Here is a 12,500-nt window from a genome sequence, read left to right as displayed (position 1 = left end):
GGAGTTACTAGGCGAGTGTGAAGGACCTGCAAACACATGTGTGTGCGTTCAGTGTGGAGTGGTTGAGATCTCGAGATGTGTGTTAACAACGGTGGCTTTGATATGCCACAGATCTGTTAATGCTTATCTCTGGTTAGAGTGGCAGTGGCCACCGTCTCTCTCTCTCCCTCTCTCTCTCTCAGCCTCCCTCGCAGCCAGTAAACACACACACACACACACACACATGCACGCACGCATGCACGCACGCACGCACGCACGCACGCACGCATGCACGCACGCACACACACACACACAAACAGACACACACACACACACACACACACACACACACACACACACAGAAACACACACACACACACACTGATTTCTACAGAGCCGTTGGTTAAACTCTCTTATCACAGATCAATGATAACACTAGCACAACACTGCGATGCACATTACAGAAAATGGAAATCTGTTTTATTTTATTTAAATAACAATTTACAGAGATTTTTAAAAGCCTGCCACTCTTTGTTTTAATTGAACTACAGGCTTAAGAGTGAGGGTAAATCAAAGCTATTGTGCACTCTCAATGGCAGATCCACAAATCCACAGGGAACAAGTCCAAGGAAATGGATCTACAACACAGAAATCCACATAGTTTACAACCACGCAATACCTTTACCATGTATATCCCTGAGTCTCTGTCTGTCTGCCTGCCTGTCTGTCTGCCTGCCTGCCTGCCTGTCTGTCTGCCTGCTTGCATCTCCCCTGCCTGCCTGCCTGTCTTCCTGCCTGCCTGCCTGTCTTTCTGCCTGCCTGCATCTCCCCTGCCTGCCTGCCTGCCTACCTGTCTTTCTGCCTGCCTGCCTGCATCTCCCCTGCCTGCCTGCCTGCCTGCCTGCCTGTCTTCCTGCCTGTCTTTCTGCCTGCCTGCATCTCCCCTGCCTGCCTGCCTGCCTGCCTGTCTTTCTGCCTGCCTGCCTGCATCTCCCCTGCCTGCCTGCCTGCCTGCCTGCCTGCCTGCCTGCCAGCCTGCCTGTCTTTCTGCCTGCCTGCATCTCCCCTGCCTGCCTGCCTGCCTGCCTGCCTGTCTTTCTGCCTGCCTGCCTGCATCTCCCCTGCCTGTCTTTCTGCCTGCCTGCCTGCCTGCCTGCCTGCCTGCCTGCATCTCCCCTGCCTGTCTTTCTGCCTGCCTGCCTGCCTGCCTGCCTGCCTGCCTGCCTGCCAGCCAGACTGCTACTATGCTAATTAAAGTAGCTGGCAGTGTGAATTTGAGAGGAGAGTGGGATTAGCGCGATAAGTATCAGGAATACAGAGGCACTGAACCAAAGTCATTTAAATTCTAATAATAAGAAACTGTTAGAACATTCACACGGACGCATTGCAACAATTTCCCCTCCACAATCTACATAAATCCTATTTATTCCTTTTATGGAACATAACAGCAGAGTGGTGGGGACCGAGGTGCCTGGTGGTTTGGGTGGGCCGTGTTGTTGTCACAGACGATGCTTTCCTCTCCTGGCGTTGGTAAACACATTTGCGTTTGTCAGATATGACATCTCCATAATGCCATTGTTTTCTCTGTACCCTTCGACTGCATAAAGGACCACAAGCACGTATCCATTGTCAGGGAATGTGTAACAATGTGAGCTTTTCACATTGTGGGGATAGACTGGGTGGATTCATCTCTTGATGACTGTACGCCTGTTCAAAATGATAATGACAAGCAGAGGGGGTTCCCACGGAGACTGTGTGCACCAGGGGAGGCTGGCGGAGGTGGGAATCGGAGGACGGGCTCACTGTGATGCATGGAATGGAATGAGAAATGGTGTCAAACACACTGTGATGCATGGAATGGAATTGATACAATTCCTCATTCCATTCATCACAGTGTGTTTGACACCATTTCTCATTCCATTCCATGCATTACAATGAACCCGTCCTCTGATTCCTACCTTCACCAGCCTCCCCTGGTCTCCAGAGACAGGACAGCACTGGGTCAGAATAGGATTCCCTCCTCCCTGCGTTGCTACCATCAACACATCAGCCCAACCTCCAGACAGAGAGAGAGAGAGAGAGAGAGAGAGAGAGAGAGAGAGAGAAACTTCTTTGCCAAATTGATTTTTACGCTTCATAAAAGGCAATGCTTATACCTTATTAGATTCCACTAACTATACTAGCTACATGCAGGATGTTTATTGGTAATGAAAGGGGATCTATGTGACAGATTGGGTAAGCGAGCCAGCGCCACTCTCAGATGAGCCTCTTCAGTAGAGGTGGGGTAGACCTCTTAAAACCTTCAGCCTAAATAGAAGAGAAGGTAATTCACTTCATGTGTGTGTGTGAGAGCGCTGATTTACAGCGGCCCCCAGCCTCTGGCCTCCCTCCATCCCTCCTTCCCTCCCTCCCTCCCTCCCTCCCTCTCTCTCTGTTCTCTGGCCTCTCTGACAGCAACCCTCCCTCCCACCCCCACCCCCACCCCCCCCCCGCACACACACACAGACAATCTTCCACCTGGCGCACACTTCAGAAGGATGGACACATAAGTGATGCTCTCTTCCCTAATAGCCTGTGGAATGACTCCACTGCCTGCTCCTATTAGGAGTTGATCTGTTCAGATGCAGAATGGCAGCAACACACAGGGAGAGGGGAGGGGGGGAGAGGGGAGGGGGAGAGAGGGGAGGGGGAGACAGGCAGCCTTAGCGTTAGCCTCCCTCCCACTAAGGGAGTCTGGAACTAATTGCTGTGAGATATGGATCATATCCCACAATTTGTCAGTTGGAGTGATAAAACAGTGGCTGGGCTGGGGGTGGGGGGGGGGCTGCTGGAGGGCTGCTGGTAGCTGTGTTTGAGGTGTGGGGGGGGGGGGGGGGGGGGCTGATGAAGATGGATGGGCCAGTGTACCTCAAGATGGCAGGCGGGGGCAGACAAGGGGGAGTTAGCTGAGTTTATGAAGCAGTGAGTTTGAGCTCTGGGGGTCACTGCTAAACCAAACACTCATCACCTGTCATTACAGCCCTGAGTCCTGAGCTCCGTCCCCACAGTGCCGTTCTCAGCTGGGATCGGGCTCGCGCCCGCACCGCCTCCCTACCGGCTACACGCGGCAACCACCTCCTCAGTGTTAAACCTCAAAACCCTGCTTTACAGATTAGCACCAAGTTCCATAACAAACGAACAGTGTAAGCCGTGACCACAACCACAAATCCTACAGAGGAGATGAGTCTTAAAGACCCCCCTTCTGCTTTTGGTTTCTCCCTCATCTCTGTCTCCCCCCGCTTCGCTGACATCTGGAAGATGCGTCACTGCAGCTGTGCTGGAGCAGGTCGTCCCCCGGGTCACAGGGTCTTCTGCCCTGCCCGGTGAAGGGCCATTTGGGCACCTATGATGTGAGAACCCCAGCTGGTTGACATCTTCAAAAACGCACTGACACGAAAGCCATCAAGTTCACACACACACACACACACACACACACACACACACACACACACACACACACACACACACACACACACACACACAGACACACACAGCAAAATCCAAGAAGTTTTTCTCCCATGTCTTTTTATAAAACGTATTATTTATTCAATTGGATTGGGAGGTCCTCTTTTAGCGAGGTGGCTCCAGAAAGTCTTCGGTGTATCATGTCTCTGGTGGTCACCGTGGTCAATCAGGGTCTGTCTGAGGGCTCCAGCCGAGAGCAGAGCAGGGTAAGTCCCTGACACACAGACGCAGTTAGCCGGTGTAACAGAGCCAATGACAAAACCCACACATGACTACTAAAAAAGGGACCGTTCCACAATGGCCTCCATTTATTCTGCCTTTCTTTCACTTCTCTCGCCAAACCGCCCGAGCAACATTGAAGACCGATGGCCATTATTTACTTTGGTATACTAAAGTCACTTTCTCGGGGTGACCTTCTCAGAAAATTAAGTTTCAGTCGACCTTTGGAGACTTTCAAAGCGTTTTCAGTATTAGATTATGAGGAAAACTGCATTAACAAATTATATCCATGACTCAAATACCTCTGGTTCTCACATGACATCATTTAGCTCTATTATCTCTGAGGGGAGAAAAAGTGTCCTTTCAGTTTTCCACTTTGTTTCGGGTTTTTTTCACGTTTGGATTTTTTAAAATTTGCATCAGTCGCCATAAATATACACAAAGAGGAAAATTGCCTAAAGGGATTCTCTCTAAAAAACTGAAATGTAATTGACCAGAACGTATGTCTCTAGAAAGAGCCTGGACAACACAGAGGATTCTCTGTGCTCCTAAACCCACATGGCACACAACTGACCAATGAGAACCAGGTTTGCTGGATCTTCTCCTCCAAATAACCTATCACAACGAGCTTCACAAAGCTCCACTCTTCGGCTTATATTCTGATGCTACAGTTAAACTTCAAACGACAAATATATGACATTGCAAATAAAATACCTTGCACACCGCTGTCCTAACTCATAACCTATCAGATGTGATATATATCTGCCTGTGTTTTCCAGAATATTCAAAACAAAGTAATGGAAGAAAGTCTTCATAAAAACAGACTCATCAAATAAAAAAAACTAAAGACCTCTTGCCCAAGTTCGCCTCATAAGCATATCCGAAACATTCTAAAACACGATTTATTACAACGAAATAAGCATAATGATAAATCTCTTCTAGCATCCTCCCCTGAGTGGGGCTAGCGACCATTTAGACATGCATCTTTGTGTTCGGAGGGGTCTGGAGACAGACACAGACATGTGTGGAATCAGTTACCCCGAGCGCATGTTTTGGAGTATGAGGAGCAGCAGTTAGCATGGAGCAGGGCAGAGTTTGAGGGGTTCAGGGGGAGTATGGGGGGGACGGGGGGACGGGGTGGTAAGAGGAGAGGGGTGCCCCGGCCCATTTTGATTGATTAATGTTGTTGTCGGGGCATGGGGTCCCTGGAGAGGATGAGGGACCCTCTGTGATATGCAGAGGGTTTTACAAGCGGCGGCAAGCTTGAAAGTGATGAGGGGAGATCCTGGCCAGAGGATGAGAAATCCATCAGGAATGCATTCTCTCTCCCCCCCCCTCCCTCCCCCCCCCTCCCTACCTCCCAAAGTCTACGAGAACAGCTGCTGCTATAACTCTACTGTATTTTCCTTCAGTGTTACATAAAACCACATGGTACACAAGCTGTCAGGCCTGATGGGTGTTGAGTGTGAAAGAGGACCGTCCCTTTAAGGGCCTTCTTAAAGGAGCCGAGGGCTCGCAGAAAGCGGTGGATTCCCTGAAGTGAGAGATATTTGGACAAAAAATTTAAAAAAATTCTACCGATGAATAAATACGTCTTGGCCATGAGTGATAAACTGCATCACGAGAACAAGAGGAAATACAAATTGAATAAATGGAATAAATATAGTCCAATTGGGCATGACATGGTTGCATCCAAAATGCATTTATGTAAATAAATCTGGCAGCATGTTTGACTCCACAATAAGGTTATACAGTATGTCTCCAGCACAGAAGGATAATTTGGAAACCTTTTGAAGGGAAATAAACATATCTATCAAAACCATATTATAGTCTGCTGGGAGCATATTGAATTAAGGATGCCAAGTAAACTATTTTAGTAGTTTGTTTTACATCTGATGAATGCATATGAGCACACTGATAGACTGCTCTCAGGAGATGACTTGTGAAAGGCATCATTAATTGTAAGCTGATACCATAAAGGGGCTCTATCACAGGGAGAACATATTCTATGTGTGCATGTGTGTGTGTGTGTGTGTGTGTGTGTGTGTGTGTGTGTGTGTGTGTGTGTGTGTGTGTGTGTGTGTGCGCATGTGTGCGGTGTGTGCCAGCAAGTGTGTCTGGGTGTGTGTCAGCATGTGTGTGTGTGTGTGTGTGTGTGTGTGTGTGTGTGTGTGTGTGTGTGTGTGTGTGTGTGTGTGCGCCAGCCAGCATGTGTGTGTGTGTGTGTGTGTGTGTGTGTGTGTGTGTGTGTGTGCGCCAGCCAGCGTGTGTGTGTGTGTGTGTGTGTGTGTGTGTGTGTGTGTGTGTGTGTGTGTGTACCTGTACGCGGGCCTCTGTGAGTTTGGTCCTCTGAGCCAGCTCCTCCCTGGTGTAGATGTCGGGGTAGTGCGTCCTCTCGAAGGCCTTCTCCAGCTCCTCCAGCTGCTCCGCCGTGAAGGTGGTGCGGCTGCGCCTCTGCTTCCTCTTCAGGGGCAGGTCGGGCTCCGACTCCACGTCCGAACCATCGTCTGTACGATTGCCTGGGCCAGAGGGGAGGGAGGGAGGGGGAGGCCAGCTCAGTCAGTATGGGAAATGACAACAAAACACGGTATCGCGGAAATGGAGAGGAAAGTCATTTCAGTTGGTTCACTCTCTCTGGTTGTCTGTGGCCTCTGATTTGAGAAGGAATATCATATCAATCACATCAACCCCTGAATATCTGTTCATGTGGATGAGAAACCAATACCAACAATGGGTATAAATATGGTCAACGCACACTCGAAAAGCACTTCCTGTGATCTGAAGGCACCGCCCACTTCAGTTGCTAGGGGTGTTCGCAAGAATCAAACAGAGGGGGAGGGACTGCAAAGAGGATTCAAATGACAGCTTTTCCTCACTCTCCAAGCACAACAGAGCCAATATTATCTTAATCTGTGGATATTTATACAGTATATAAGAGGCCTGATACACAATCCTTCCTCAGAGAGAGCCCCCCGGGGCTCTGGAGGCCGAGGGCCGCGGGCAGTGTGGGGGGGCGGAGGAGGGTTTGGGTGGGGAGAGGGGTTAATCTAGGCAGGCCACCTTGCTGTTTCTCGGCCCTCTATTCTGTCACAATGGCCCAGGGCAGAAGTGCGGAAAACCAGCCCAGCCAGAATATACATAATACGACACAATATCAATCCAAAACCATACAGTCCCGTGTGTTTCCACTCGCTGTCATTAAATGAATTACAACGTATCTTTTACGTTACTTTTTTGGCGTTCGACTAAGCTGCTATTTTCGCTGACGGGAATAAAGATACCACACAAAGCCGCACAATCCCAGCGCCCAAGAGGAACATTTTGTGACAGTGGATGTGTATTACCACAACACATCACCATTATAACTCCATTTTAGAAAAATTGCATCATTTTCCCTCCTCGTCTATGCGTCTATTGAAACCAACACGGTCCTTTTCACTTCGTGTCGTGAAAATACATATTTCCACATCTTCCTCATTGAGACGTTGACAAGCTGGTGTGATGTGCCAGTGTTGCTCTCGGGCTATTTGGGTTGCATCATACGCCATCCATAAAGAGAGAGGGAGCGATGGAAGAGAGACGGAGTGATAATAGAAAGACAGATATAGAAGGAGAGAGAGAGAGAGAGAGAGAGAGAGAGAGAGGGAGAGAGAGAGAGAGAGAGAGAGAGAGAGAGAGGAGAGAGAGAGAGAGAGAGAGAGAGAGAGAGAGAGAGAGAGAGAGAGGGAGTGAGTGTGTGTACGGCGAACGTATCATTGTCCCTCGAACAACCTCCTTCTAACCAACTGTAACGACCCCCACCTGTAACGGTCACCTGGAAGCCTCCTGTGCCCCACTGAGTTCCCTCCTTGCATCAGACCCGGTCACAACTAAGCTCAGTTTCACCAAACCTTGACCAGGATGGTCTCAACACACCAAACGGACAAAAGAAAGCCTCGGAAAACAGCCTCGGAAAACAACATCTGTGAGAAGAAAAGACCAACCAAACTGGCGCCGACTCAAGGCCGGCTCTGGAGTTTAATTAAACAAGGAATTATGGGATTATATGGAGACTATCATTACAGGCCACTCGATGAGTCTTCTGCGAACGTCTTTTTGTCCCCCCAGAGCTCGCACTCAGTGATTCTCTATGGATTACATGAGGCTGCAGGACATGAAGCCGCATTCATTAAATCAATTCTTTCGTCTTACCCTTTTTTAATAAAGATTGATTCTTCCAACGACAGCAGAAATACCCTTGAACACACAACGTTGAATATGTACATATATATACGCCGTGTTTCTTTGTTGTTTTTTTACGAGGGTGCGCACACACAGCGGTTTGCCCGTTAACGCGCCATGACAACACTTGAGACCGGCACAGCGGTCTATAGATCACTTTCCAAAGTCACCTCTGTGTCCTACAGGGGGAGGAGGGAGGGGAGGAGTGGGGAGGGGAGGGGGAGGGGGGAGGGGGGCAGCGGGAGCAAGGGGGGAGGGGTGCTCCTGGGGGTTTTAAGCCAGACACCATAGAATTCTACTTGACTTGTTTTCTTTTGCTTACATTTTCTTCCCCTTTGTTTACTTTGAGTCTGAGAGGGTTGAGGATCGTGTGCATGGCCTCGCTTCAGAGAATCCTAAAACTGGATAATTCTTCCCTTTTTTTTTTCTTCCCGTTATTAGTATTTGGAGGGTTGACATCAAGTATCAACCTTTTACTCAATCAAGCAATGAACACTAATGATCATGTACTAAGCGTGTACTAAGCGTGTATTACCACCTGTCACTGAACCTCGTTCACATGTCCAGCGCCATATGTGTGATCATGGCACCCGTGTAGTCAACTGTCTGCTTGTGTGTGCGTGAACCACGAGTCTGGCACGCTCTGGGCTGAAGGTCAACAGCCCTCCCCGTAATGAGCAGGGGCTTACGGGTAAAAAGGCGCAGACATTGGTGCAACTAGGGAGGCGATGTGAGAAACCCATCTCTATCCCGGCAACGTGGCGTGATTGGGATGCCAGGGTTCATCAGCCAAACTGGGCCACCGAACGTGTCACAATGGGTTGTGACAGAAACAGAATTCAGTCAGAACATATGGCGCCTCTCACTGTCGGCTGCATGGGTGTCTGGTTGGTTAACTCGTAGTTGCCGCGAGCCTGGCCCCCGTTCTCTCAAGCGAAACCCCCCTTCAACAGACAGACAACAGAACACTATCTACGATCCACCAACCGGTCCAGAAACACGTTATGACACTGGGGCAGATTACACAGCATCCAGGATGTTTTTGTTTTTTTTATCTTATGGTTATTTGGTATTTACGGATGCAGCGCCTATCAGCTCCTGAGACGCAGTCACGTACCGGGTAGCGGAATAAACAATTTAGCCGACAATCTGTTTCACGACACGCAAAACAAAGCTTTTCGCATTTGAATAACATGTGTCTCCTCCATGGTTTACACATCTGTCAGCGTTGATAAAGGACATAACAGTGGATGATTATTTCTTATATATTACCTTTGAATAAACAAATTCCCCGTGGGTGCTGAGGTCAATGCCTTAACGGTTCTCACTGCGGCTTCGAAACAATAAGGTACATCCTGATTAAACCTCGGTATAATGCCGCCGTCTCTGTAAATCCATTTGAAGGTTTTGGGGGATATTGATAAGCACTTGTGCTTTGGCTCCTTGTTTATCAGGCAATTAGAGGGTAATTATGCATCATCCAGTGGGCATGATTACAGCTATGTATCCTGCTTTAGGCCCCTCCAAGACTTTAGCTCAATATTGATTTAAAAAAAAAGCAGCCTCTTTAAAAAAAGCCTGTTTTAAACTAATCAGGTAGTCCATGGACCGTGTCGTCCATATGAAGGGTTTGGTTAAGATTCAAAGTCATGTTTATAGACCAAATTGAATAACAATAGAGAGACAAACATGTTGTAACTGAAACACAAATTGTTTTACTTACTGGATTTAATTGAATCCCATTACTTGTGAATGGGCCCATATGTTTCCTATAAAGGTAACTAACTTCTGGGGATCAGTAGCAGATCACTGCTGTTTTACAAAACACTCTGTGTGTGGAATTAATTGCATTTTCAAAGACTTAACCGATTCATTCAAATTTAAACTGGTTGGTCAGGGTGTTTAAAGAATCTCTTTGAGGGCGAAACATACACTTAAATCATCAGTAGATTATAACGATATATATACTCACTGAATACTTTATTAGGAACACCATACTAATACTGGGCAGGGCCTCCCTTTGCTCGCAAAACAGCCTAAATTCTTTGTGCCATTGATTCCACAAGATGTTGGAAACATATCTTTGAGATTCTGGTCCTTGATGACATGATTGCATCACGCAATTCCTGCAGATTTTTCAGGTGCACTTTCAACCTGTGAATCTCCCGTTCTACCACATCCCAAAGGTGTTCTATTGGATTCAGATCCGGTGACTGGGAAGGCCACTGAAGAACACTGAACTTATTGTCATGTTCATGAAACCAGTTTGAGACGACTTTTGCTTTGTGACATGGTGCATTATCATGCTGGAAGTAGCCATTAGAAGGTGGGTAAATTGTGGCCATGAAGGAATGCACATGGTCAGCAAAAAATACTCAAATAGGCTGTGGCATTCAAGTGACGATTGATTGGTATTAACAGGCCCAAAGTGTGCCAAGAAAACATTCCCCACACCATTACACCCCCTCCACCATGAGAAGATGTACAGGTGTTCCTAATAAAGTGTTAACAGTGTGATCGCTGCAAAAAGCAAAACAAAACCAGTAACACCAGAATTTTGTCTTTGAGTACCTGAGCTGGTTAATAGTTTAGGGGTTAGTGTGAGGTTTAAAGACAGTTCTCTCTGCTGATGCTCCTCTCTCCTGACCCCTCAGGCTGCTCAGACAGCAGGCAGATGGAATACTCATCACCCTCCCCACCCCCACCCCCCTTCCTCCACCTCCCCCCTCCTCCCCCTCCTCCCCCTCCTCCCCCGCCTCGCCAACCCAATGGACTCTCTCTTCCCTCTCTTTTCCTCCCATCTCCCCAGCATAACCCCAGGGGGACTCTGAGGTAATGTGGCTTAAATGGACTGCTCTCCGAGGCAGAGTAGTCAATAAAGACACTGGGCCCGCCGCTCCTTAAGAACACTGTGGTTACATGCATGACAAACCATACAATCCCAATTTCTATTTGCTCTCTAACTAAAAGACAGACAGAAAGAGCCTAGGAGCTGTGTGGAGCGTTATCACAGAGACACAGTGCTCAGATTCGTACTCCCACACCATCAGCCGAAACATCACCACCACAACACCACAACCCAGGAGGCTGACGGGACTTTCAACCCTTCAACACACACACGGCAGAAATCCCATATAAGCCTACAATAAATTAAATAACACTAATAAATAACTGCGACAACTTCAGAATTGCATACCTGTAAAACGCAACACTGACGAGGCTCAGCCTTAACACCAAAGTGAGTGTGTGAATCTTACAGTCAAATGAATGTAAAATATCATTATCACTTCCATGCGTCTGTATAGATGATTATACATGAAAAATATAGGTCAGAAATGGATACTTGGACTGTACAAAAGGACAGCCTTCACTTCCCCTCCGTGGTAAACGTGGTCCTCTATGGCTCAGTTGGTAGAGCATGGTGCTAACAACGCTTAGGTTGTGGGTTTGATTCCCGCTGGGACCATATATACTGAAATGTATGCACTCACTGCAATGTAAGTCGCTTTGGCATATTATATGATATATTATTATATATAAAGGTGTATTTCAGCGTAGTGCTGAAGAAGCCTCCATGTGCCATCGATGTGCGGCCTGCATCCTCGTTTCCCTCTCAGATTACCTCTGAGTCAGTATTAGCTTCAACGCGGTGGCGCAGCTGTAGCTGGTATCCAATACATGTGCTGTTTTTGATACCGTAACCAATGGCCTTTAATGTCAGCTGTACCTTTTTAAGCAAACTCCCCAAGACAGAGGGACAAAAACAGACAGGGCTTTGGCAGTGCAGCATTAGCTCATAATGGCTCATTTTGAAAAGCATATTAGTTCCAGAATAATTACAATCGGGCCTCACACTCCGTGTTTTGCAGGCATTCATGGGACCAGCCTTTGAGCTGCGAATCACACCAGTTGAGTGTGACTGAAAGAAGATTTTGTTTAATGGCGGGGTTGTTGTTGTTGTTGTTGTTTTTTTTGTTTTTTTTTAAATTTCCCACAGGACAAAAATAACAGCCTCGATCTTTTCTTTCTATTTATGTTTACTTGTTTATTTTGTACATGCCTTTTGTCGTAGTTGATGTTGCAATTATACTTTTTGTCAGTCAGGAGGGGTAGAAATATCAAAAGCCCTAATTATGCAAACAGGGGCGGTGATAAGCGGCATACGCTTGAGATGTGATCTGGTATCTCTGACATGCATCTGTCTCTGCGCTGCCTCTGCTGCTGCGGGCCTGCATATAAACGCGTCTGTTCCTGTCCTGGGGACTACATGGGTGCTGGAGAGGACGCATGTTTTCGGGGGCGGGGATCATGCAGCGACATCAAATAAACTGACAAACTTCCCAATTTGCATTTTTACAGAGAATGGGGCGGCATTTCTCTTGAATGCACTTCAGCCTGAGCATCCCACAAGCGGTTGCCAAGCGAGGGGGGAGCCATGAGAGATGATTCACAACAGTTTTACGGAAGGATGTGTTTAGGATAGATACTCGTGACAATGTGACTGGAAGATAACCTCAATGTTTACGTTTGAAGTAGATGGGAGAATTTCCAGTCCCCCATAAGGAGCTGTATATGAC

The 12,500-nt window shown here is 47.6% G+C and overlaps 1 protein-coding gene across 1 annotated transcript in view; it reads right to left on the bottom strand.

Annotated features, from left to right (window-relative positions):
* pax7a (paired box 7a) overlaps positions 1 to 12,500 on the bottom strand; it is a gene marked incomplete at both ends in the record, with an annotated part of 43,317 nt that overhangs the window by 11,090 nt on the left and 19,727 nt on the right. The window contains one exon of the mRNA XM_083668548.1: positions 6,022 to 6,221. Within this exon, the coding sequence (XP_083524674.1) occupies positions 6,022 to 6,221 (200 nt within the window). The remainder of the gene's footprint in view (positions 1 to 6,021; positions 6,222 to 12,500) is intronic.

This window comes from Argentina silus (genome assembly GCF_951799395.1).
Source record: "Argentina silus genome assembly, chromosome: 4".
NCBI classification, from domain to species: domain Eukaryota; kingdom Metazoa; phylum Chordata; class Actinopteri; order Argentiniformes; family Argentinidae; genus Argentina; species Argentina silus.
The sequence above is the reverse complement of the archived record's forward strand: the minus strand, read 5'-3'. Positions and strand labels throughout refer to the sequence as shown.